This window comes from Zosterops lateralis (genome assembly GCF_965231275.1).
Source record: "Zosterops lateralis genome assembly, chromosome: 1".
NCBI lineage: Eukaryota > Metazoa > Chordata > Aves > Passeriformes > Zosteropidae > Zosterops > Zosterops lateralis.
The window spans coordinates 35,027,110-35,052,597 of NC_139762.1; the positions used below are offsets into that span (position 1 = coordinate 35,027,110).

The 25,488-nt window shown below is 48.8% G+C and overlaps 2 protein-coding genes and 1 long non-coding RNA gene across 4 annotated transcripts; 1 reads left to right on the forward strand and 2 right to left on the reverse strand.

Moving 5' to 3' along the window:
- Positions 1-1,526: 1,526 nt before the first annotated feature.
- Positions 1,527-14,522, reverse strand: HOXA11 (homeobox A11). 2 transcript variants are annotated; one of them, XM_083884971.1, is made up of 3 exons: positions 14,070-14,522; positions 5,070-5,571; positions 1,527-3,289 (listed from the first exon to the last, which is right to left on the reverse strand). In XM_083884971.1, the coding sequence occupies exons 1-3, from the start codon at positions 14,112-14,114 to the stop codon at positions 3,057-3,059; spliced, it is 780 nt and encodes a 259-aa protein (XP_083741097.1). In that variant the 5' UTR covers positions 14,115-14,522; the 3' UTR covers positions 1,527-3,056. The 2 variants fall into 2 exon arrangements, with proteins under 2 accessions (XP_083741097.1, XP_083741096.1); XM_083884970.1 differs by lacking the exon at positions 14,070-14,522 and having other exon boundaries at positions 5,070-5,922.
- Positions 6,323-14,611, forward strand: LOC310924013. The gene is made up of 3 exons (XR_014592735.1): positions 6,323-8,615; positions 9,188-12,243; positions 14,518-14,611. It is a non-coding gene; the product is annotated as an uncharacterized lncRNA (long non-coding RNA).
- Positions 14,612-19,721: 5,110 nt separating this feature from the next.
- Positions 19,722-22,239, reverse strand: HOXA13 (homeobox A13). Its single transcript, XM_083863811.1, has 2 exons — positions 21,534-22,239; positions 19,722-20,952 (listed from the first exon to the last, which is right to left on the reverse strand). The coding sequence occupies exons 1-2, from the start codon at positions 22,204-22,206 to the stop codon at positions 20,708-20,710; spliced, it is 918 nt and encodes a 305-aa protein (XP_083719937.1). The 5' UTR covers positions 22,207-22,239; the 3' UTR covers positions 19,722-20,707.
- Positions 22,240-25,488: the final 3,249 nt, after the last annotated feature.

Below are 25,488 nucleotides of genomic sequence, written 5' to 3' on the forward strand. Positions count from 1 at the left end.
TGCATTTGGTACAGGCGAGCAGACAAGTCATGGACAGTTTTTATGGCCGCAATGTCACAGCAACACAGAGGATGCGATTTTATTGGGCTAGGAAATCCAAACCCCGACCACAGAAACTCCATGTTTTTACTGTCTCTGGGATTGGCTCTGAATACCAGTTAATTTTTAACCAGGAAAGGAAGCTTGCAGGCTTAACTTTCATTGCCATTCAGCTCTCCATCCGTCCCTCCATCCCTCTCTCACCGCCTGTCCATCCGTCTGTTTCATTTTAACCGGCATTTCCCCTTGCAGACAAACAAACAAACAAAGTCCCCTCTTTTCCCCTCACTTTTCAACATTCCCTCTGGGTAAACGTTGTCTGGCTGGGTGGCGGTGGTCAACAAAGGCCCAAAGTCAGTAAGTCCTTCACCTCAAGGTTATGGGTGATGTCCAAGCAATACAGAAGTTCAAAGCCAGTAAACAATGCAAAAACAGAATCCACTTTCTTCTCCTGATTAGGGTTAGGGTCAACATTAAAGATTCAAACGCTCTTCTCAAAACACATTCCTACCTCAGCTGTTGTTTGGAGTTTGGGGTTTTCTCCCCCCTGCCCCTTCCCACTTTCTCTCCAGCCCTCCTCCCCCGCTGCCCGCCTCTGTCCACCCCCTCCCTGCCTTGGAGATCAAGGACAATTTCAAACACTCCATTTCCACCACACTGCCATGGGGATTTCTTTCCCCAAAGACAACAATTTTCTTAGGGCTCTCAAATTCTGGCCACATCCATCAGCCGGCTTGAACCTTCCCTCTGGTGCCAGCTTATAAAATGTGTCCCCAGTGCTACTGACAAACATTTCTCCCGGACACATGTGGCGGGGAGCAAACAGCAACGGCCCATCCAAGCCTCGAGCACAGGACCTTGCCCCGCCGGTGCTGGCAGGATAAGGAGAAGGCCTAACACGTAGAGAGCTATGAACACACCTAATTTTCCTTTTCCTGTGATCCGCTGAAGCTACGCTCGAACGAGCCTAGGTTCGCTTGTTAACTGCAAAATAGAAGATTTAACAACGAAGTTCACAAACGAAGAGTAATTCACCCCAAATCACTGAACAGGGTCATGAGGAATTTCGGGTCCCAGAGTTACATCGGATAAAAGAGCGTGGAGTAATGTAACACCAGAGTAAAAATATAAAGTTTCTTTTTTTTTTTTTTTTTCAATTTTTTATTTTCCTTGTGCGTTGTTCCACTGTATACATGCAACCAAATACTCCCGCACATTAAAAGAAAACTGTATATACATATAGATGATACATATTGAAAACAGTGATGTCATATAAAGATATTGCATTTTGTGAATTGTGACAAAGAAATTACATCCATTTGGTAAAATTTATTAATCAAAAACATTCTTATCACCACTTTGTTGCACATGTAAAGAAATCCCACACCCTTTAGCCCCAAAGGAACAATTTAAAAAACAAAAACAAAAACACCACCAAATAAATCCAACCAGGGGAAAAAAAAGGCATTCCAACGAAATAGGTCATGGGTTCTTTTTTTATTATTATTATTTACAAGTCTTGTAAAACACCGTTCCTGTATGAAATATACATTCAGATATTCTCGACAGCAAATTACCTCAACGATAGAACACTGTATCCTTTGTAAACTGATATAGAATTTTAAATATTTTCCATTTTTTCTCTTTTTTTTTTTTTTTTTTTTTTTTTGGGTTTTTGTCGTTTTTTTGTTTTTCTTTTTTAATTGCATTTTTTTCACGCTTTGGTTCCTGCAGGGAAATATATATATTTATAGATATTTAAAATAAGTCCAAACAACTCTCCATTCTTTGCATACGTCGACTGTGCGACAAAGTAGAGCTCATGACATTTAAAGTAGACAACAACAAAATGACCATATTTACATTGTTTGGCTTCTGTTTAAACTCCTCACTAGTCACCTTTTAACGAACATGCAATCGAGTAATTTTAATCATCCAATGTTAGTGCATTGCACAACTCCAAGTTTCAATTAAGTGTTGTGTGGTATTTGCTAAACTGTCGTTCTCCACAGGTATTTCCTGAAGAAAGTTTGTGAGCCAGAAGCCAGAAGGTTAGTTTCCTTTATGGAGTTGTTTCTTTTAAAATTATGAAATTCACACTTCTTTTGCCGATTTATTTTTAGTATTTAAACATGATTTGTCTCCAAAAAGATGGCAACGCATAGTCTGTTGTCATAAATAAAACAAGAGCTAATTAATTTTTTCTAATTTTCTTTTTAGTGATTGTTTCTTTACGATATATGGCGAATTTATACCTGATTTTAAAAAGTAAATAATTAATTCTTTCATTTAGGTTTTTTTTTTTTTCCCCTCGCCCACATCCCTCCCCACACCCCCAAAGGAAACACTACTATAACCATCACTACATCCATATTACAACTACTCGCGGTTGGCCTCGGTATGGCGTAGACATGACATCCCTCCTTTCTTTAATTTTCTCTGTGTGTGTGTCTGTGTGTGTGTGTGTGTCCATCTTTCAGTTCTTATTTCAAACCCATGAGCAATGGAGCACCGCCTCTAACCCAGATATTCTCCTAAGGAAGAACAAAAGATTCTTTCTCAGAGTTTATATATTCTGCAGTGGTCCTGGTTGGGTGAGTCCGACCTGGCAATCTCCAGGCAGCTGTTCCACAGCAGCCCAGGGGCGAGAAAGGCCCAGGGTGGGCGAGTCCAGGGATGGAGAAGAGCTGTCCCCGCCCGTGGCTGCCGAAAGCGGTGGCAGGGCGAGCCGCAGTGCCTGGAAAGGTAAAGAGGTATGGATTTTGCACTCAAAGGTGACGTGCACGTTTAGAAATGGATCCCATGTGTGTCAAAACCAAATCGATTCCAGTTGATATGTAAATATATATATAAAAAAAATCATCATCGCAGTTCCAGAGTGGGTTTACATGTGTGTAAAACCTCAGATTCTTCAAGTCCCGTCAGATACACACCTCCTTCCTCCACGTAACCCCGTGGCTTGACCTTGTCAAGGGCGAAATCTGAATTTAATCTCGTCTTGAAAAACGCTACGAGTTTTAGAGTAGTGGATTAGCTGAGTAATATTGTAATCGGTCCCTGTTAATTTTTTTTTCTTTCATTCTTCTGTTCTGAAACCATATTTTGACTTGACGGTCGGTCAGATTGAGCATTCGGGAAAGCTGAAGGCGTTTCTCTTTGTTTATGTAGACGCTGAAGAAGAATTCCCTTTCTAACTCTCTAATCTGGTATTTGGTGTATGGGCATCTCTTTTTACGCGTACGTTGTCCACCTGTGGAGCGAAAAAAGGCAGAAACATTTGAGACCCGGCGATGGGCGGCGGCGGGGGGCTGAGAAGGGCCGGGGGGGCTCCCAGGCAAAGCACGTTAACAGGGAAAAGGCTCGTTTTGCCGGCTCCGGGCCCGGCGTTGGTGGGTCGGGGGCTCGGCGCCGGCCCCTCCGCCTTGGCTGCTGCGGGCGGCCGGGCCCGGGACCCGCCGGCACAGCCCGGCTCCTGCGGCGCCGCGGGCCCGGCAGCGGGCAGGGCGAAACCCCCGCCGAGCCGCGGGATCCGGCCTCGCTTCCTCCGCGGGGAGGGCGGCGGGAGGAAGGAGAGGTGGCGGGGGGCTCTTGCGGATTTCACGAGGCGGAGGAAAAGCCTTTGTGGGCTGCTCGGCCGGGCGCCGCCGCGCACCAGGGGCTGCCCGGGGAGCGGCCATCACCTGGCTGCCCTCAGCGGGCAGGGGGCCGCGCCCAGCCCTCCCTGAGCCCTACAGCCTGGAGCAGCCCTCCCTGAGCCCCCACAGCCTGGAGCAGCCCTCCCTGAGCCCTACAGCCTGGAGCAGCCCTCCCTGAGCCCTACAGCCTGGAGCAGCCCTCCCTGAGCCCCTACAGCCTGGAGCAGCCCTCCCTGAGCCCCACAGCCTGGAGCAGCCCTCCCTGAGCCCCCACAGCCTGGAGCAGCCCTCCCTGAGCCCTACAGCCTGGATCAGCCCTCCCTGAGCCCCTACAGCCTGGATCAGCCCTCCCCAGCCCCTACAGCCTGGAGCAGCCCTCCCTGAGCCCCACAGCCTGGATCAGCCCTCGTTCCCCGGCCTAACCCCTGTCTCCATGGCCCGAGCAGAGGAAAAGCCCTGAGCCCAAGGCTGAGGCGGCCCCTTCTCCCCTCAGCCGGCTGTTTTCAAGCACGTTCTCCACCGCATCGAGGTATTCTCCTCTCGATTAGCCATTACGGTTTTAAAGTTCATTAAGCAGAATATAAAAGGTTTCAAGGTTCAGGAGCTCTTTACATTAAACGTAGCTGCTATCCCTTTAAAAACTTCCTTTTCTGGTACAGTTCATTGTCGAGGTATTTTTTTCCTCCGGCCGTATACTAGCTTTGCCTTTTAAAAAGCCCACATAAAAAAATCAGACTTTGACAGATTGAATAACAATTGTAAGTAACAAACTGTTGGACAGAAGGCAACACGTAATTGCCAGAGTGCCTTAGTAAAATGGCTTCCTTTAGACAAAAAGGCCAGCTTTAGGTTAATTTGCTTCTTTTAATATATTGCTACAGTTCAGGCGGCTACTTTATCTGTTAAACGCTATTCTAGCGCAATCGTTAAAACGGCAAAGGCTTTGAATTCAGCTCCTAACTAGACTTCTGGTGCAACACATGGCTTTTATAAAATCACTGGATTACATTGATATCAAAGGAGCCAGGATCTCCTTTTTTTGCCGATTTTACAGGCACAGAACTAACGTTATTATATTTGCAAGAGCTGACCACGGAACTCTTTTTTTATTATTATTATTTTTATAAATCAGGAAAAAAAAATAAAGAAAAAAAAAAAAGGAAGAAAAAGGAAAAAAAAAATTCGGCATCCATTGCCCGGTGGGTATTTCACGGCCAATTTCAGCACTAAACACGTGATCTCGCCTTTTATAACAAAGTTTTGTTGGGGGAAATCTAAAGGCCCTTCATAAACCTTATATGCTTATAAAACAGCATATAAAAATTTAACAGCGGCGGTGCGCTAGATTTCAAGCTGCCTTTCCTAAAAGCGCTCCGGCGCTGCCTTTATACGTACTGGAACTGCCGGATTTCTCCTCATTGTTGCCGGAAGATGACTCGGGGCTGCTGCTGCTCTCCGGCCGCCTCCTCCTCTCCTTCTCCGCCGCCGCCGCCGCCGCCCTGCCGCAGCCGCCCTCCGAACTTGAAGTTGCCGCCGCCGCCGCCCCGGCGGCCGCGGGCGCCTTGTCGCCACTCTTGTCTACCGGGTAGTCCGCCGAGGCCAGATTTTCCGCCGTGCCATAAGCCGTCTCGAAAAATTGGTCGAAAGCCTGGGGCAGGACCCCGTTCCTGCCCACCGTGCTATAGAAATTGGAGGAGACGTTGGTGCTGGGGTGGTAGACGTTAGCTGTGTTTTTGCCGAACATCTCGCCCATGCTAGCAGTGTTGGTGGCTGGCAGGCAGTCTCTGTGCATGATCTCCTCTGCGGAGTAGCAGTGGGGCAGATTGTTCCTGGGGTGCCATTTACTGGAGGGATCAATGGCATATTCCCTGAAGGTAACTTCTCTCACAGGTTGGACCTGGGGTAGGTTGGAGGAGTAGGAGTATGTCATAGGGCGAGAAGACGGGGTTTGGGGCAAAAAAGAAGGGAGGCTGGAAAAATCAGGACCCGAGACGTAGTAAGTACAACTTGGCAAATACATGTTAGAGGAACAAGGAACACGCTCATCAAAATCCATCATTAGGGCTACCTCGGCTTCTCCGCATTAGCTGAGCTTAACATGATTCTGTAACGCAGCTGCCCCTTTGAAGCGGATCCGTGAAGTAAGAGATGGGGAGACGTAGGCTGACGTGGAGAGCTCTCCCGGCGGCGGCGGGAGGTGCGGTCACGTGGCCCGACGTTGACATTGACGAGCGGCGGGCCCGGGCCCCGCTCCCTTTGTGGCCGTCGCGGGGGAAAGCAACAGCTCGTCGCCAGCGCCCAGGGGCGAGCCCGGCGCAGGTTGGCAGGGGGGGAGCCCTGGGGGACACACGGCCGGCCCCGCCACTGGCCCACACTTAGCCGCCCGGCCCCTGGCACCCTCTGGCTCTGGAGCAGAGAGGCTTATCAATTCCCCCCAGGGTTAGGTGAGACCTTTCTGTTTGTTTGTGGGCTTGCTGGGGCGTTCGGCGGCTCGCTGGCAGGCTCCGAGAACGAGGGCACCTCGTGTAGAGATGCACGCACGCTTTCTTGTGGAAAGCCGCTTCCGAGGAGGAAAATGCTCCTGAAGAAAACGTCTCTTTTTTTTATTAATTAATTTTTTTTTTTTTTTTTTTTTTTTCTGGGGGGAGTTCGGTTTGGGCTTTCCCTCCTCCCCTCTGAAAAAAAAAAAAAAAAAAAAAAAGAAAAAAAAGCCCTCGGTCTTCAGGGTTTTTCTGGAAACCTTACTAGGAAGAATGTGCCAGGGTCAAGTCTTTACTGATTTTCATGGTGAATAGATTACATGCTTGCATTCATGTTCACTTCCGAAGCGCTTAGTGTCTTCCTTCCCTTACTTACATATTAACCTCAAATACCCCGCGCAGCTTCAGCCAAGCTTTACTGGGGGTAGTTAACAGTGTCGGGTCCCCAGGACGCAGGTTTCCCCTGCTCACCCCCTCCAAATCGCCCCTCGCCTCATTCGCAACGCCAGAGAGCCAGCGAGCCCTTTAAACTGCAGACCAGGCAGCTAAAGACTGTTTGCTGATCTCTCCGCTTCAACTCTGCAGCTAAATGCTTGGAAAACCAGTGGACATTGGGCTACCCTAGCTTGACAAATACTCGGAGTTTAATTGCCAGAAGCCTAGTTAAAATTATTTGACATGCTGTTAACCCGCAGGAACAAACTCGCCGTTCCGAGATGCTTTCCTTTTAGCTCTGTGTCGTCGCTGAAGGCTGAGACCCAGAGAGACCTATTTTAAAAACCTGGTTAAACTTTTACTATTGTTGCATGAAAGGGATGATATAGAAAGCGGATTGTACAGGGCAGAGACTAAAAAGTACTTTTCTGCCAATAAAAATGCACACCCCACCGAATGAGCAGAGCCAAAGAAAACAGAGAAATACGCCAAAGAATACAGCACCTTTTGAGGCACGGACATCCCTAGGCTCTCGGAAAAAAGTATTTTTTTGCTATTCTGATGCTCGATTTCAGAAAAGAAATATTTGAGTTCCGGCTGGATTTCATCAAAAGAGAAAAGCAGAATGGCAAAAGGCTATTGTGAAGTCGGTGCTCTTAGGAAATCAGACGTAGTTCAAGAGCCATGCCCCCGTGGACTTGGGAGGCTAGTGAAAGGGAAACGAAAATGTTGGGGAAATAATATTTGGATTTTCCCCCCCTCTTCCTCTGCAGTGCAGTGGAAGTATTTATATATCCGGAGAAAGTTCTCTAGTAAATTCTGGAGATCCTCGGTATTTAAATGTCAACATCGATTTGTTTATTTATTGCTTAGCTTATCGTAACAGACTCAATAACAAATCTAATCATGTTGTGCAGAGAGAAAATATTCTCATTAGGCATTTCCCCTACATTATAGTTAACTATTGCGTTTGAATTCAAGCTGTAAATTCAATATTATCAAGTAATTACTTTGTAGTGGAGTAAACTAATTTATTAGCATTAATGTTTATATGCCTTTTTCTTATTTTACAAGGGTTACCGTTCACAAATCAAATGCTCTGGACGTATCCCTGTAATGAACTCTTTATTTTGGTTTGCTGAAAGAACTTCTTATGCTTACTGCACGTCTGTGAGCTGAACTTGAAATTAATGAATTAATCTTCCAGCTTGACATATTTGCTAGAAAGTGGATGGAAAGAGATTGCATGTCGTCAAAACCGCTAGCAGAAGACTGCAGTGTCGTTTAGGGATTGTAAAAAGGTTTGGGGGGCTTTCCCTCTCTCTCTCCCTTTTTTTTTTTTTTTTTTTTTTTTTTTTTCAACTTGAGGTGGCGAGGGGTGTACAAGAGCTCTGGTTGGCTTTTTCCTTAATGCTATAATTTCGCTCGCATTTACTTTCCCTCTAGGTTGGGGTGGGGTTTTTTGGGGTTTTTTTTTTGGTTTTGTTTTTTCTGGGTTTTTTTTTTTTGCCGGGGGTGGTGGCAGTGGGGTGGTGGGTGGAGTGGACTGGGGGGTCGGAAGCCCTCTTTTGGTGCCCGAACATTGGTTACTTTCCCTGTACACCCGCACCGTTCAATCCCGTCGATGAAAACCTCTCCCCACACCCTGCACACACGCAGACACTCCTCCCTTCGAACAAAAAGGAATGTATAAGGATTTCAGTGACTTTGAGATAACAAAGGCGCCACCATTGCCGAGCCTCGCCCCGCCTCTGTGTGATGGCAAACAAATTCTTGCACTTGTATTAGGGCTTTTAAGGCTATAATTGAACACGGCGCGTCTAGGGGAACCGAAAACAGTTCTAGACTGACCTGCGGTTTTATAGCACTTTGGCAGTCAACTTCAGCTTGTGTCAGAGCAGACATGACAGAGCTGCCCAACACTTAATCGCGGGACGCCACCTCCTCGGACTCACTGCAGCCGCCCTCTTGCATTTCAATAAATTTCAAACCTTGAGGCTAGAAATGGGGAGCAGAGCTGGCACAGGTTTGTATGGGGCTCTTTGCCGCTCCTCTCTGCAGCCGGGGCTGCGGCGCCGTGCGAGGCTCCGCCGTGCCAGAGGTCGGGGCTGCGTCTGGGAAACAAAGGGAAATTAAGGCAAGAAGGGCGAGAAGGCAACTGGAAACAGGAGCGTGTGTGCGTGGGTGTGCGTGTGTCTGGGCATGGATGTGCTCGCACAGCACGCACACGTGCGGCCCCGATGCTTTTGAACCGCTCGGGCTCTCTCCCCCACCTCTCCAAAGCAGGCAGAGCATTTCTCTTCCAGCGGGTTTGGAACGCAGGGGGACCCCAAAGCGCCTCCGGGTGCCGCCTGCACGGCAAGCGCCAGGGGCGATGGGGAAAACCGAGGGGGGCACAGCTCGTCTGGGAGAGAGTAGACACCCAAGGCACAGGCTGTTCTCTGCTTTATTTGCTGTTAAACGAAACAAGAGATAATGTACGCCTAAAGTCTCGGAATGTGCGGGTAATTGCAGGGAGCCTGCTGTTAAGTTGCTGTGTTCAGCACAATTATCAATGTTGATTATTTGGTCTAACGTTGAATTGCTCTTTTAATACAGTAATTGGGACTTCCGCGTTGAGGAAGGGGGAAAACCGAGCCTTCCCCTCGCTAACCTCACTGAGAACAACATAAACAAAGGCAGGCATTTCGTTTGGAGAAGCAAAATGCATTCGTTACGCCTTCCCATGTATTTCGACCGGATTAGAGAGGGTAAAACCGCTCTGAATTTGGAACTTCTGCTGCAGGAAGGTTTTGCAAAGGAGAAGCGTGGCCAAGAGGTGGAGAGACTTACCCATAGCTAAGCTAAACAAAGGGAGGAGGAAAAAAAGCTACATCTCTTCTTTGCAGGACTATAAACAGAACTAGGACGCCTCGATAGTCTAGCTTTTACATATACAGATGGCGTGCAAAGAGAGCTGTTTAACTCACTGCTGCTTCTCCAAAAGTTCAAGTTCTATTGTATCTAAACTGTTGTCTTTTGGTACCGGGCTTTGCTTGAAAAATATTTGAAGGCGACCATTTACCTTGCCAGGAGGGTGGGTGCCTCTAATTAACAGGAGGAACGTGTGCTAGAAGGAATTTGCGTCAAGAGGAGCTAATTAAAGATATTACAGGATCGCTGCCTTCAATCTCTGCTGCTTCTCTCGCACAGGGAGGGCGAGGGGTGTTACGACTCGAGCAGGGGAAAATATCCAAGGAATTAGGACGGTGTTTTGTAAAACTGAGGGTTGGTTACAGTCTAGAAAGTCTTATTAGAAAAGTACAGCATTAGGGAATTCGAAATGTAGCTGCCAACAGAAAGCGCACCGTCTTGCCACCTTTACCAATGCAAATAGGGACGCCAGGCGATAATTCGTCGCAAAATTTGCCAGGAATCCAGCGTCAGAAAAACCGGCTGATTATTTGGATTTTAAATATCTTGGGCTCAGAAGTTCTTAAAAGGTGCTTCTTTTCTGTTTGCCGTTTTGTCTGTTCTGGAAAGAAGCTATAGGTATACTTTTTTTTTTTTTTTTTAACTAAGTGTGTTTTTGTAAGATTGCTATAGAATGAAGTGCTATAATAGCTAGCTAAATGATTAAAATAATATGTGATTTTTAATATATATTTGTATGTCTGTATATATCGGTGAGATGGAAGCCCCGTGCCCTGACACGGGACAGGCTATTTATTTTCCAAAACATGAGGCGGTGGGGTTGTGATTTTGCTAGCAAACTGCAGAATATGTGATACGTGTAAAGAGAAAGAGGAGATATAAACAAGATTCAATGTAATTCTGACTTCTTCATTTACTTTTTCTTTTTTTTCTTTTTTTTTTTTTTTTTTTCTTTCTGCATTACATTATTTCGGAGGGTTGAACCCCTCAAAAGGTTGCACTCATCTGGGCTACAATACTTTCGGTTAATTTTGAATATCAATTAGCAAAATCTTTTTCTTTCCTCTGTGTCTTTTTGAGTTGCTGAAATGAAGAGGGTAATTGGTGTTTTCCTACCAAGCCTCCCGTCTAGTTCGAATTTTAGCATTAAACCACTACGGATCTACAGAAATGTACTCGTTTTTGTCGGCCAGTTTTGATATTTTGGATCCCTTTGAGCTGATGAACGTCGGGGGCTCTCTGACTCTGATAGCTGCAAGTAGCCGAAATATTGTGGGCTTTTTTTTTTTTTTTTTTTTTTTTTTTTTTTTTTTTTTTTTTTTTTTTTCCTTTTCTTTTCAGGAGAGAAGCTACTTCTAGATAGAAAACTTGGTGTTTCGGCAGCTATTCTCTTGCTCACCAGCAGACAAACGAATTGTTCTGACAAGCTCCCGGCGCCTTCCCAAAGCGCGGGGAGTCTCTCCCAGTGCCGTGTGTCCTCAGCCCCCGGTTCCCCAGCCCTGAGCTCCGGGTCCTGGGGCGCTGAACCGAACCCTCCAGAATGTTTACACTTCTACTCCCAGCCCGGTCCAGAGAGACAATGCTGGCGGCTTTGGAAATAAGACGGACCCAGGAAGGAAGAGCCCTGGGGTTTTCTCAGACCGAGTGAGGTTTTCTCAGACCAACTAGTGCATCAGAAATTGATTGACTGACGATGCTTCTATAAATGTCTCTTTCTCTCCCCTTGAACGCTCTCGGAGGCTTTCCCGGCCCGGCACAGGAAAACACACACACACACACACACACACACACAGACACACACACACACACAGAGACACACACACACACACACACACACACACACACACACACACACACACACACACAGAGACACACACACACACACACACACACACACACACACACACACACACACACACACAGAGACACACACAGACACACACACACACACACTCTCATTTCCCCCCCGTCTATCCAGATACAGGTGCAAGACACTTCTAGCAAACTTAGTCTGAGGGAGAGGGGTGTCTAGAGCTAGCGGTGGGCTCTAAACTGGTGCGAAAGCAAATTTCCTTGGTTATTGTCCGCCGGTACAGAAGAGCAGGCACTTTGCCCCGATTCCCACCCAGACCCACAAAGCACCGTCCGTTAGCACCGTTTGTAGTAAGCAGATACCAATCCCCCTTTCACGTCAATGTATTTTATGAAGAATTGAGCAGAGCGGTTTAGGGGGACATCCCCAGTGATCCCCGGAAAGTGAGGTACCAGTAATGGACAGAAATCCCTGCCGACGGCCATATCGCAGCGATGCTCCCATGCAAAGTTCACCCCCAACCGAGAGTGCCGCTTTACTCGACATATTAAAAAGAAAAAAAAAAAAGGGGAAGAAAAAAAGAAAGAAAGGAAAAAAGTCCGCCAAAACATTCCCATGTCGACTTACATTTAAAAGTATTGCTAGAATCGGTGCCTTGAACTTGACCTTAGATTTGTTAATCCAGGAAGTATATTCAGTGAGAAGAAAAAATAATCCTATCGCCTTGCCTCTGGCAAACGAGCTTTTTCTGCCCACCAATTCAGCACATAAACAACGCACAAGAGTTAGGAGATCTATAATGTGCCCTTTAGATTGAGCCCAGAAAGCTACAGAAAGTGAAATGCCTCAATGCCGAGTCCAGCCCGTGGTAGCTGGGCTGTGTCTGAGATGCCGAGATCCACGCCATGTCGCAGAAATTCACGTCAAGGTAATTGACTGGGATTCTAAGCTAAATTGAATTTTATAGGATATAAGGTTCTCTCTAATGCACATTAAACTTTAACAATGATTTATAAAGGTATTTCATTTTTTTTATTTAATTATTTTGCTCAACTCGCCAAGAAACACATCAGATTTTACTGTACCACTGCTAACTTTATAGGAGAGCCTTATTCACATATCGTGAAACCCACCGAACTAAAGACATTTCTTCATCAATGCTTGCTTTAAGGGGCGGGTACAGGAAGTATCGCTATACCAGGACTGTCAAATCAACGACTTCAAAGCTCCAACTTCATATTTTGATGGACTCTCAGAATTGTATTGTAATTAAGGTACCTGTACTTGTGTAACATTTATAGGAAGCGATTTGTATAATACGAGCTTAAAGTACATGCTGCAATTTAGGACGCAATCATATGCCCATGTACAGCTCAGCCAGCTCGTAAGGAGCGTTCCTTGTCTCTTCTCTAATATGTAAAGCCAAGAAACCCATAAAACCAGCTCTTTCTCTAAGGCTAATATGGCTGCTCTTGCCTATGCCCGGGTGGAAGGCGGCTCACTGTCCCGCTTGTTTCCCTTCCCCGACTTTTCAACAAATGCCGATACTAATATCACTCCTTCCACAAATCGGGCCGCATAAGCATGACAGATCCACATCGTGGAGTCGGGGGGAATTCGGGCGAAACATCCAAAATGGGACCAGGCGAAGTGTAGGAGTTACTGGTTCTTTCTCTTTCGGTTTTATTTTCCCATCAAGTTCATATAGCACAGTATATATTTCTATAGCATAGAAATCCTCACGTATTTAAATGTAAACCAGCCACTATCTAGAGACGAAGTCCAGCCAAGGTTGTTTTGTATTAAAGATTTTAATTTTTTAGAATTTCTTTTTCTGCCTACCCGAAGGCATTTCGAAGCCAAGCTTGAAATAACCCTCATTTCCATTACTCCTCACCCAAGCCGACCATATAGGTCGTTTTATACGATCGGGAATAAATGAAAGCAATTTGCTTAGTGCGTTCAAATCAAGGCGATTACGACGAAATTCAGATTAATTAAAACTGACAGGTTACAATGCCCGGCTGGCATTTTTCTCTCTAGATACGCACAAACAATGGCGAAAAGCAGACAGGTTAAACATCCTTCCCCGTATTTCTTCCATACACAGCCGTCCACCCTCCTCCCCTGCACTTGAATGATTAAAACAATTTCAGAGGCAAGTACACGGGAATAAAACAACCGGGGATAAAAGCCAGGAGACGCTTTTCCGTGCAGCCTGACCCAGCTCTGCAATACAACGCGGCGCTGCGCAAAGCCAAACAAGCAGCAGCTCTATCTGCAAGTCTGCTCTCGTCCTGGGCTCTGACCCCAGCCTCTCCTGGTGCGCTTTCCTGCCAAGAGCCCTCTTTGCTTCCCACCTATGCTAGAGAGGAAAGCAGCATCCCTGAGGGAGGTGGGGCCGGCACCCAAGCTGGGAGAAACAGTCTTACTTTTCTCCACCGGCTCTTGGGCTCTATTAGCATCAGCTCAGGCAGCCGCCTTCCCCCAGGTCCCCGAAGGAGAAGCGGCACTTCGGCCTCAAACATCGTGGGAGAAACGGAGTGGGGTGGGTGGGTGGGCTGGGAGCGGGGGGAGTGCAGGGCCTGGGAACCTCTCCACAAAGGCCTCCCGAATGACTTCGCTCCAGTCATGCAGGGGCTTCTTGCGAGGGGACCGGGTGGGTGTTTGCTGTTGGCTTGTTTGCTTAGTTCACCACCGAGCAGAGAGAGAAGAAACATTGAGCCGCTTCCAGGAAGAGCACGAAAATCTTACCCCAGCATCCAGAAGTCTCTCGCCTGTGCAAAAATATATCCCCATGGAGACTGACAGGATCCCGCGCTGGGCTGTAGATCTCCAGTTCAATGAGGATGGGTTGCATATTTTTTGGTTTCCTCTCTTACAGATTAAATATACAGGGTCCACCAAACATTCCTTCTCGATTTTTCAGTGTCTTGGGTTGCTGTTGACTTGGGGGTTTCTAATTTTTTTTTTGTTCAAGTTGTTGTTGGTTTGCCTTTAGATGGAGAGAAAGCTGGCCACTGGGGCACATTGTCCTTCCTGCCAGCTTCAGGCAAAATGCAGCGATATCACAGCCTAATGACGATTATTGCTGTTATTATTACTACTACTATTATAGCTATTTATTTTTTCCTCTCTCTCTTTTCCCCCGCTCTTTCTCTCTCTCCCCCTCTCTCTCTCTCTTTCTCTCCCGGTCCCTTAGGATTGCCGATGGCGATTTGCACACAAGGTGATTGCAGGAGGCTAAAATGCCGTCTAATTCCACGGATTCCCATCGCACGAGTAGGAGAAAGAAAAAAAAAAAAAAAAAAGTCCCAGTGTTTTTGATCACGAGACACCGGCCGTTCCTCCCCAGTACAGCCCGGGTCACAGTACAGTAATGACCGTGGGTTGTGCCTTGTAGGACTTGACCTTTCCTACGTAGAAGAGGGCGCTTTACGCTAAGGGGAGGGAAGGGAGGGGGAAGCGGCGGGAGGAAGAGAGATGCTCTCTTTGGGGATGTTTAATCACAGTTCAGATCTAGGAGCGGGCAAAGCCTCTGCCTTGCAGTACGCCATGTTGAAGCTATTCACTAGAGAAAAAAAAAAAATCTTTTTGGGGGTGCGGGGGCGGGAAGGAGGCTGAAGGGAGGAGAGAGGAGGATAGACTTAATGAACATTAGCATTTCGTACCCTAGTTCGTGAATCAACTGCATTCGAGGGGGAGGGGGCGCAGGGGGCAGGGAAAGGCTCTCGGCGTGGGCAGAACACCCGCGGCTGGACCCTGCAGACCCAGCCGGGGCACCCACCGCCCCACATTCCCCTTGTTCCCTCCCCTCTCCTTTCTGGACTCCTTTACGGGCCGAGAGCGCGCAAGGACATCTCTTCAAATCCTCATGGAAGGGCATTGAAACGCATCTAAATGTTATGAATGGCGACAAACGGCCTTTTAGCGTCTGCCAATATTTTTTTTTGTGTATTAAGCGCTGTCTTGATTTTATTGCTAATGCTGCCCACGGAGAATGCTGAAATGCACCGGGAATGGGATTTTATTTACGCCGTAGATATTTTTAAAGTATAAACTAGAGGCCGAGATTCTTACCCGTTCTCTCATATATATATATATATATATATATATACTCGTTTTTCTGGAAGTAATGGGCGATTTTCTGCACATTTCAATATTGAGGACGACATTTCGGGGTATTTAAACGGATTTTTTTCTGAGCAAAAGGCAGCCGAAAAAAATAGATTTAGAGTTATTCTTTTTCGGAAATATGCTGCTGTCAAGGTTTATTTCCCACAGCAATCCACCTTTGCTACTGCCAAGTGCTCTAGGCGGGGATAGATTAAATACCAGATTATTCGCTGGGTGGGAAAAAGTGTAACATTTGTTATACCTGTCTGTCCGCGTCAAAGACATAAAGGACATTTTCTGCCCATGGGAAAACTGAGGGACCCACGACGCCAAGAATCAGGCGATTATAAACTAATATTTCCGGACACTGGGAATCAAAATTTATGTCTCTGAATCTAAGATTGAAAGTGAACTACGTGGAGATTGAAGTGAAAGTGATTTTTTTTTGTCTTTAATTATATAGCGTGTTTTGCACTAGGAATGAAACGCCGCTCTGTATTTAGTGCTTCAATAAATACATTAAATATGCAGTAATAACTTGCTCCCTCTGTCCCTTGCATCTCTCTCCACAGCTGCTAAAATATTATACCTAACATTCTTGATTCAAGGGAAGCTGAGAAAATAAAGACTGTGCTACTTTTACATACGTTTTGTTTTTTAATTTTGCGTTTGTTTTCCTTCCAAATCCTTCTTCCGGCACATTTTCTTAACGTTTGCAAATAAAACTCCTTGCACACGTAACTCCAGACAGCAACCCAGGCACAGTAAGCTCCCTACCACCATTTTAAAACATTTTCTGTAGAGCAGGGAATATAAATAACAATTCTCTCCGAATCGTGGGCAAGGACGGACGTCGCGACTTAATGTATCACGTCGCTTAATTATTTTCTCTGGTGATAATATTCACTTGTAAAACGCATTAGGGATGTATTTTAGGACTCTGGCGGCAGATCGGTGAGAGGGGAATATGCACTACAGCAGCAATTTGTACTTGAAAATGTATGTGCCAACAGCTTTTGGACGGTAAGTGAAGGCAATAAATAACACGAACACACACACACCTCCATGGCCGCTCTCCCCCGCGCTCCGAGGCCACAGCTGCCGGCCAAGGGATGGAGGGATGGGAGGCTCAGGAGTGCAGCCCTGGGTAGGGAGAGGCAGACACGCAGGGTGACCCAAGCGGGGTCTGGGGTGCACTCAAGGCCCGCGGACAGTGAATCTTCGGTGACTGGGAAAAGCGCAGGCGGCACCTTCTCGGTTCCCTGAGTCTCCGCCCGGCCGCGGAGCGCTCGGCCGCCACCCCCGCTCCCCTCCGTGCCCTGTGTCCCGGTGCCCCGGAGAGCGAGGCCCGGAGCTCCCTGTCTCTGCCCACCTGGCCCGGGCACTCGCCCCGCAGGGTGTTTCTCCAGAGGGGCCCGAGCCGGGCTCGAGGAGGAGGCGGCGGCTCGGCCTCCCCGCGGGACTGAGCGCGGAGCCTCCGCCGCCCGCCCGAGCTTTGGGGAGACACCCCGGTGGGTACGGGGGCTCTGCCGCTGGAATTGGGTCCTGCTCCCTTGAGGAGGACTCTCCACTGCGGGACCGGGAAATATGACCTGCTCGTCCTGCTGAAACCTCCGGGAGCCTCGGAGCCTTGACGCCGACTTACATGGTAACAGGGGTCGGATCCAAAATGTTACCTTACTCCTGCCAGTGATCGCCAGTCAAAGGCACCCCTTTTTACCCTGTGAAATATATATGCGGCTCAGCTATTTGAACAGTAGTGGGAATTTAAATTCGCTAATCCACAGTCGGTCTTGAAATGCTTAGCAAATTTGAACGGTAGGTAGGTAGTTCAGGGTGAAAACATAATCTTCAAACGCTAGCTCCGATTTAAAGTTACCTTAAAAAAAACAAACCAAAACAAAAATAACAAAAAGAACCCCGAAGAAACCACCAAAAACTGCAGTTGTACTAATGTCGGCCATGTTCTCATTGTGACGCTTCTTTCGAGGCGTCCGTGGATTATATCGCTTCGGGGCATGGTCTGAAAATAGAAGATCCTGACTAAGGTAGGCAGGATTGAGTCCTCCGCATCAACCCCAACTCCAGCCTGAAGTACATATAATTTGCGGCGTCTCATGCAATAATTACACAGGCTGCGGAATATAACGAAATAAACAATATTATTCGCTCGGAGCAAAAACAAGTGTAATTCACTTGTGGCCTTCTTGGGGCAATTCCTCTCCTTCAGGAGAAAACGTGGCAGGGAGAGGGTGGGAAGGCGGCAGAGCCGTGCCCGCAGCCGAGGCCACAGGCCGTGGGCAGCAGGTCCGGCCGGTGGGAGACAGGTCCCTGCAGAGGCAGCCCTTGGAGGCAGGTAACAGGGCTTCCCGCAGATAGAACAGCTCCAGCCGGGACTTTTCTCAGCTCCGCTGAGAATCCCAGGCCGCGGCTCTACCGCGGAGCTCCTGGAGATTGCTGGCTCTCCAGGGGTTCCCCTCGCCCTCGGGCAGCCCCAGGCCCTGCCCGGCACGGACGGGTGGGTTCCGCCCGTGGATCTTTACCTGCGGTCCCTCGCACGGTGCCGGTGCTTGTCACAGGGGCCGCACCCTGTCACCCCAAAGCACAACCGAAGAGCGTGATCTGGAAACCGCCCGCCAATAATATGACACTCCTAGGCTGTTCTCGCAGCAGGATGGCATTTCTCGCTCAGAAATGCCCCTGACCGGCCTCCGAAGGGATGCGCCCGAAATTCCCACGCTCCGCGCCCGCGGGTTTCCCGCGGCCTGAGAAACCACAGGGCTGCGCAGGCCGAGAAACCACAGCGGTTCACAGCCCCTGCGAGGCCGCACACGGCGGGAAGGCTAAAATCCCAAACACAGGGCAAAGCCCCCGACACGAAAGCCTCCTGGAAAATAAATCCCGCTACTGCAGGTAGTTTTCATGTCAGTTATTGCACGAACGCGTTACAGTCAGATCTGAGGGACGGAAATCGCCCTGCGCTGATCCCTGCGGAGGTGGGTCCTTTTGAATTTCAGAAATGTAAGGCTAGAAGCGCACAGCGAGCGCGGTATATGATACCCTCTAAATGTACCGTAAAGGTTCCCCAATAGCTCTAATTAGAGCTACAGACCACCGCAGGAGACAGGCGGACAAAGCAAACTTCTCTTTGTGCCCGACCAAAGTCGCCCGCCGCTCACTCACTGTCCCGGCCGTGCGGCGGCTCCTCGCACGGCACCGGGCACCGGGCATCCCTCAGCCGGGCACCGCCTGAGCCCCGCTGCTGTCACCGGCAGAGACAGAGCGAGCAGGCGAAGCATGATCCGCCCCTGGCTGTGCCGTGCCAGCCCGGGGGCACTGTCCCCACCGCGGTGCGCGCTCCGGGGCCGGCGATGCTGCGCGGGCGCGCCCAGGTGCGGACGCCGCCCGGGGTTGGCCACGAGGTGGCGCTGTCGGCCCGCAGATGCCGCCGGCGCCGGGAGCTGTCAAAAGTCAAGGTCACAAATCGGCTTTTCCCCCCTCAAGGTCAAGGTTTCGGGCCTTCCCCGTCCTGTCATCGGCACGCAGCTTCCCCCGCCGCCTCCCCGTGCGGCCTGGGCAGGCCGGGCAGCGTGCCCCCAGCCCAGGGCCGGGCCCCCGGCCTCCATTTCCCGGCCGGGGCTGCGGCGCTGCGCTCCTCTCATCCCGCTCTGCCCCCCCCGGCCCCCAGCGCGGCTGCAAAAACCACTGTTTAACATTACCGAAACATTTATAGTTTAGGAACGCTGGTTATCAGGCGTGCCTGCCCGCAGATAAACACCGCCAAGAAAAATAAAACAAAATCCACCGTATATACACAAGCTACATACTGAAAGACATTAGTATTACAATTGTAAGAGAGAGAGATTATATTTTTCTATTAAATGAGCGTAGAAATGGAAAAAATAGAGAGTATTTCTTTCAGGTTTTATTACAGTGACTATTTTATTAACAGTATTAATACTACTATACTTCTACACGTCTTGGGTTTTCATTTTTTTTCAGTAGAAATATATAAAAAAGGGGTGCATAAGTACATTTTCACAGTGCGCTGATTTTTTTTTTATTTACAAGATAGCTTCTTATAGTGAATAAAAACAAAATAATGTGCTGGTTGAAATAACTGATTGGATTAAAAGGTGCTGTAAAAAGAATCCCTAAACACTCTACTGCGGCCTCATAACAGACAATAAACAAGGAGAAACGACTAATTACTTATAGATCAAATATAGATTACATAAATCAAAATACTTCAGGGGAAAAAAATGTATTTCAGTTCAAAGTTCTTGGGTATTTTTCCCAGGCCATTTTTTTTTTTTTCTACTGTAAAGAAATGCCAATATTCAAACATTAAAATTTTCCGGGGACTTAGAATATTAATTCTTGAAGATTATTTCAGGTTTAAAATAGACAGAGTCCTTTAAAATGTATCTATTGTATGGTCTGCAGGAGAAAAAAAAAATAAAACCTCCAAACAAACAAAACCCCCCAGTTTAGATGACGAGAATTCATCTGTGGAAAATAAAAAATAAAACCGAAAGACATCTCCAAGCAAATGTTTTCCTTTCTATCCTCACTAATTTACGATGTTTTAAGATTTACTATCAAGACAGATCCTCCACAGAACTTCCTTCATTACTGATGTCTCTGAAATCCTTATTCAGTACCTTCGAGGTTTATTATTACTTTTTGACAACAAATGCATTGCTTAAAAAAAAATACAGTAATTGTAAATTTTTTCACTATGGTTTACCTGAGCAGTCATTCAACATACAGTTTGGATTGCAATGGAAGAAAACCAGATCATGTGTCCACATCGACCTCCTCACGTTACCAGCTCTCGCATCGTGGCCACGAAGGGTCTTCTTTTCAAATAGGAAGGTCTTAGAAGTATTTACAAGTTTCTCAGAAAATCGTGTCTTAATTGAAAGTGTATCTCTCGGAGCTGGGTGTGTGGGCTGTACAGTCTGTCAGTGAAACTGGCTGGCTGTTTGGGATTTCAGGAGTACTGTCAGTTTTCACCATTTTGCTACAGCAATATTAAAAAAGAAAAAAAAAAAAAAAAAAAAAGAAAAAAAAAAAAAAGAAAAAAAAAAAAAAAAAAAAAGGAAAAAGAAAAAGAAAGGCTATAATTCCAAAGATACAGATCTCTTGTTCTGAAAGGAGAGGTTCATTGTCTTTTCTCTTTTTAATTATTATTAATAATTACTTTAATCTGAACACACACACAAAAAAAAGTTCTGAAACTCTTGAATTGCTGCTCCTCCATTTTTAATCCATTAACTGGTGGTCTTCAATTTGTTAATCACTTTTTTCTCTTTGACCCTTCTGTTTTGGAACCAGATTGTGACCTGTCTCTCTGATAGATTTGTAGTCGCCGATATCCTCCTCCTCTTGTCTTTGGTTATGAATTTATTTGTAGCATATTCCCTTTCGAGTTCTTTTAACTGGACCTTTGTGTAAGGCACTCGTTTCTTTCTTCCACGTCTGTACGAGTTCGCGTCCGAGGGATGAGAAACGACGTCTGGAACAGAAAAACCATGCAGGGAAGTGTTAGAAAATGGCTCGAAGCGGTTAGGACATCCTCAAGTGGTACAAGGGTTAGGGCTGGAGCGCCCTGCTCCGCCTGCCCCGCTCCGCTGTAGCTGCTAAAGCCGGGCTCAGCGCTGGGGATTGCTCTCTCCCGGCCGCCGCAGACAGCTTTTAGGCAGGGAAAGGCTCATTTCTGTCAGACAAATAATAACAAACCCCATGTAGCCTGGCCGGGGACTCGGGGAAGGGCCGAGAGGGGCTGCGGGGATTTACACAGCTCGCCTACTTCATGGTCTATGGAAAATAATACCACAGACCTTCCCGCGGCCCTTTTCAGCTGTTTCCTCTCCCGGGGCCGGGGCCGGGGCAGGCGGGATGTGCCGTGGGCCGGTGGGGGGCGGGGGGCGGCCCCGGTGCCGGTCCAGCGGGCTGGGACGTGTGTGCCCCGGGCGGGATGGGCCGGGGGCGGCGGCCCGGGGGCCGATGGCGGAGCCCCGCCGGCGGGATAACCCGGGAGAGGCGAGCGGGGCGGGATGGGAAGAGGAGACAGGGGGAGCCATGCAGGTGTATTACCCGGGAGGGTGGATTTCCAGAGGTGAGGCGGCTGGCTCTGCTCCTTGGGGCAGTACACTTGCCCGTTCCAGCCGTTGGTGATGGCCCAGGGCTGGTAGCTGTCCATGGGGAGAAGGGGGTCGTGGCGCGGCTCGCCGGGGCCGCCGATGGCGGGCACCACGGGCATATCCAGATAGCCGGGCACCGGCTGGTAGGGCCCGGCCGCGTAGCCCTGGTAGAAGGCGAACTCCTTGGCCCGCGACGTGAACTCCTCGCCGGAGACCGAGGTGTCCATGTACTTGTCGGCGAAGGTGGAGGCGGGCTGGGCGCAGGACTTGATGGCGTTGTGGTGGGTCATGCGGCAGGGGTAGTAGCCGCTGCCGAAGTAGCCGTAGGGCAGCGCGGCGCCGGAGGAGCTCTGCACGGCGGCCGAGCAGGGGCTGCACTGCTTGACAGCGGGCTCGGCCATGCCGGCGGCGGGGGCCTCGCTGGAGCTGTAGGCGGCGGCGCTGGGGGCGGCCAGGGGCGCGGGGTGAGCCATCAGGTTGCGGCAGGGGTTGGCCGCCGCCGCCGCCGCGAAGTTGCTGCCGGCGTGAAACCCGTCCATGTTCTTATTGATCTCATCCAGGCTGTTGTCGTAGAGGAACATGACGGGCTCGATCCAGCGGGGGTGGAGGAGCACGGAGGCTGTCATAGCCCGCTCCGCATTGAGACTAGTGGCTCTTTTTTAAAAGCCCCAAAGACTGAAAAAAGAGATACTCAATCTCCGGGACTTGACCGGGGCTGACGCGCCAGCGTCGCGCCAGGCCGGCCCTCATTGGCCCGCCCGCCCCCACGTGATATGCAAAGCAGCTGATAAACATCTGAGGGAATAAAGTGGAGATAATTAAATAACGCAATCAGCGCGGGGCCGGGGCCGGCCCGGGGCGCGGGCACGGGCACGGGCACGGCGTGGTCCCGCCGCGGTCCCGCCGCCGCCGCCGAGCGGGATGAGGGCGGCGGGGGGCGCCCGTCCCTCCTCCTTCCCTCCCTTCCTCCCTCCCTCCCTCCGGCCCTCCCTCGCCACCGAGGCGTGAGCTTTTTGGCCCGTTGTTGCCGCGGCGCACCCCCCGAGGCGCGGGGCTCCCCCTGGCACCCCGCCTGATTTCTCCTTGCGCCGCTTTCCTTGAGCCCTCCCCCCCCCGGGCCGCGGAAAGCCCGGAGGCCTCCCCTGGTCTCGGGGGAAGAGGAGCCGCACCCCTCGTAGCCCCTTCCTCGGCCGGCCCGAGCCGCCGCCTGTCCCCGGGGAGCGCGGGCCGGGCCCGGCCGGGTGGGGCGGGGAGCCCACCGTGAGCCCAGCGAGGAGAATCGCTCCCCGCGCCCAGCGCTCCGACACTAAAGGCTGTCGAAACGGAGCCTCCGCGGGTCTTTTCTGGGTGTTTTCCTTCTTCCTTCCCGCCCGTCGAAAGCCCAAGACTCATCTCGCTTCTCTCGCCACAAAGTCTCAGAAGTTAGATAAGAGGAACAGACCGGGAAACCCCCGTTTTATTTATTATTATCTTGTAGGGAGGTCTTGGGCAGCGGGAGAGTTAACTCGATATTCATCGCGATACCACTGTATTATTTGTTGCAGTAATAATAAAACCCTGGGCCTACGATTCGACTGGAATCTTTTTCGGCTGTGAATGATCGCGTCGCCCTGCATGGTGTGCGCACGGACCCACGGCGGGTTTGTGTGTCGTGTGTGCTGCAGAAACAAAATGGATTAGCAGCTGAAAAATAGGGGGGGCGGGGGGTTTGAAGGCCGTACCGCTTTGCAAGTGAATGCTAGAAAAAAAAACCAAAAACCACCATCTCCGCTTTCTTTTCGGGATGAATTTTTCCTAGGGTGAAATAATTTCTCTTTTTGATATCCTCACACCGGCGCGGATGCTTTTCTCCCCCAAGCTTTTCGCTCACAGCCTTGAACCCAGAGCCCTCCATCCCTGAGCTATCAATAAACTTGACCCAAAGCAGCGTTAACAGCTCTCAGCCCTCACGCGTGTGCACAAAACAGCCACAAATACTCCCATCCTGAAAACTAATTTTTTTTCCCCCAATTGCGTGTTGCTTTGTTTTGAGTCTGACAGCTCGGCGTATTTATTGTCCTATTGTGCTTTCCATTGACGTTGTAGCATTGTTTTGGCCTCATGGCTACAAGCGCAGAGCAATCCCGGGACGTACATTGTTGCCGAGCAGGCTTTTCCTTGCCTAGCGCAGAGCTGCCAGCCATGAGAAATAGCTCCTTGGTGCCCAAGAATGTTTTTCCAAGGTGCTTTTTCCGTGCCATGAGTTGGGATACCTGAAGTCTCTGTCCTCTCCCTGCTAATTTGGCAGCATTTAGCCGCTTTTTTCCTTCATTGTAGCCAGTAAAATGTTCCCATTTTAGCTTCGCATACTCTTTTCCGCATTTTTCCTCATGGCCAAAAGCAAATATTTATTCCACGCATATTTTCCCTTTTCTTTCAGGCTCCAGTTTTGAAACCTGCGGATTCCCCCGGCCAAACATGGCTTGACTGGCACGGGTTGGTTGGGATCGTTTCCCCCTGTTTTCTCGAGGCTGCTTCTGAAAATCGCTTTGCAGGACGAGGGAGGAGAAGTGGGAAGGGGAGGCAGCTCTATGGGGCAGCGCTGTTTTACATACGGGTTAGACACGGCTGGAGGCCAAGGTCAAGTTGAAAGTTGCAGTCTAGCCAATGCCAGAACTGTCATTCACAGCCCGAAGATGTGTCTGATTTGTTAAAAAGCGGGTAGCCATGAGAACACGAATCTCTCCAGCTCCCCTCTGCCCCCCTCCCCAGCCCGCCCCCACTCTCCAAACTCCCCTCAGCCGCAGAGTTTCCCGCTTATCTCCCTCTACTTTTCAGGCTCTTTTCCATAAGGAGGGAGAATGATGTGAAACTGTAGCTTTTAGCCCCGGTACAAACTGTACGAGAAGTGCGTGTGGGGTGTCAGGGCGGGGGGCAAGGGGGAGCATCCGGTTTGCAGACTTCTGGTGGTTGTTATTTTGTTTTGTTTACCCTCCCGGGGCTGTTCCAGCCCTGCGTGCTAAAAGAAGGGGGATTAGATTAGAGAGCTTACTTTTCTACCCTTCTCCGCATCTCTTACTCACTCTAGAGGTCTTTTTAATAATTATGGCGGAAAGTCATGCTTTTCACTGATGATAAGAGCAGTAATATAACAGTCCCCTTTCCTTGGTTGCCATGTGAGGAGGATTTCGGGAACGGGAATGTTCCCTCAAAATAGGCAAAAATTCCATCTGCAGGGTGCGTATGCACCAACAGAAAAATAGTGTTATCGGACACAGGACTCCACGCTTTGTTTTGCCTTCCTAATTTAAATTACTTTTAATAAATTATTGACACCGCGAGAGGAGAAAAACCTCGTCAGCTACTTCTGGTGCCCCCGCTACCCAATTTTCATTCCTCACCTATAGTTTCTTCCTGCCTTAATGAGTATCTGCCAATAAATATTAGAAAGGAACCATGAGGAGTGAAGGCATCGGGCAGAACAGATGTTCTTCGAAACTCGTGGACCTTGTAATGAACACCAAGGATAAAAATACTCCCGAGCCTACCCCCCTTGCCTTGAACATATCCCATTCCCTACCACTTGTGGAAGAGCTTTTGCTTTTCAGAGTGTAACTCTTGGGATGAGCTGGATAAATTAACCAAAACTAAGGAGTTTACTTGAAGCCACTGATTGATTTGAGCGTCTTTGGAAAACTTACTTGATAATTAAACGCTTCCATACATGCAACCGACATGCTTCTTCCAACTTTTTTTTTTTTTTTTTTTTTTTTTTTTTTTTTTTTTTTTTTCCTTGTGAAATAATGTTAAAATACAGCACATACAAGCGTATGGTGGAACCATAGCGATTTCCAGGAGAACTGATGCAAACCTCCGAACTGCTTTGCATTTATATAGAGTGTGAAACAACTTGGAGAGAAATGCATCTG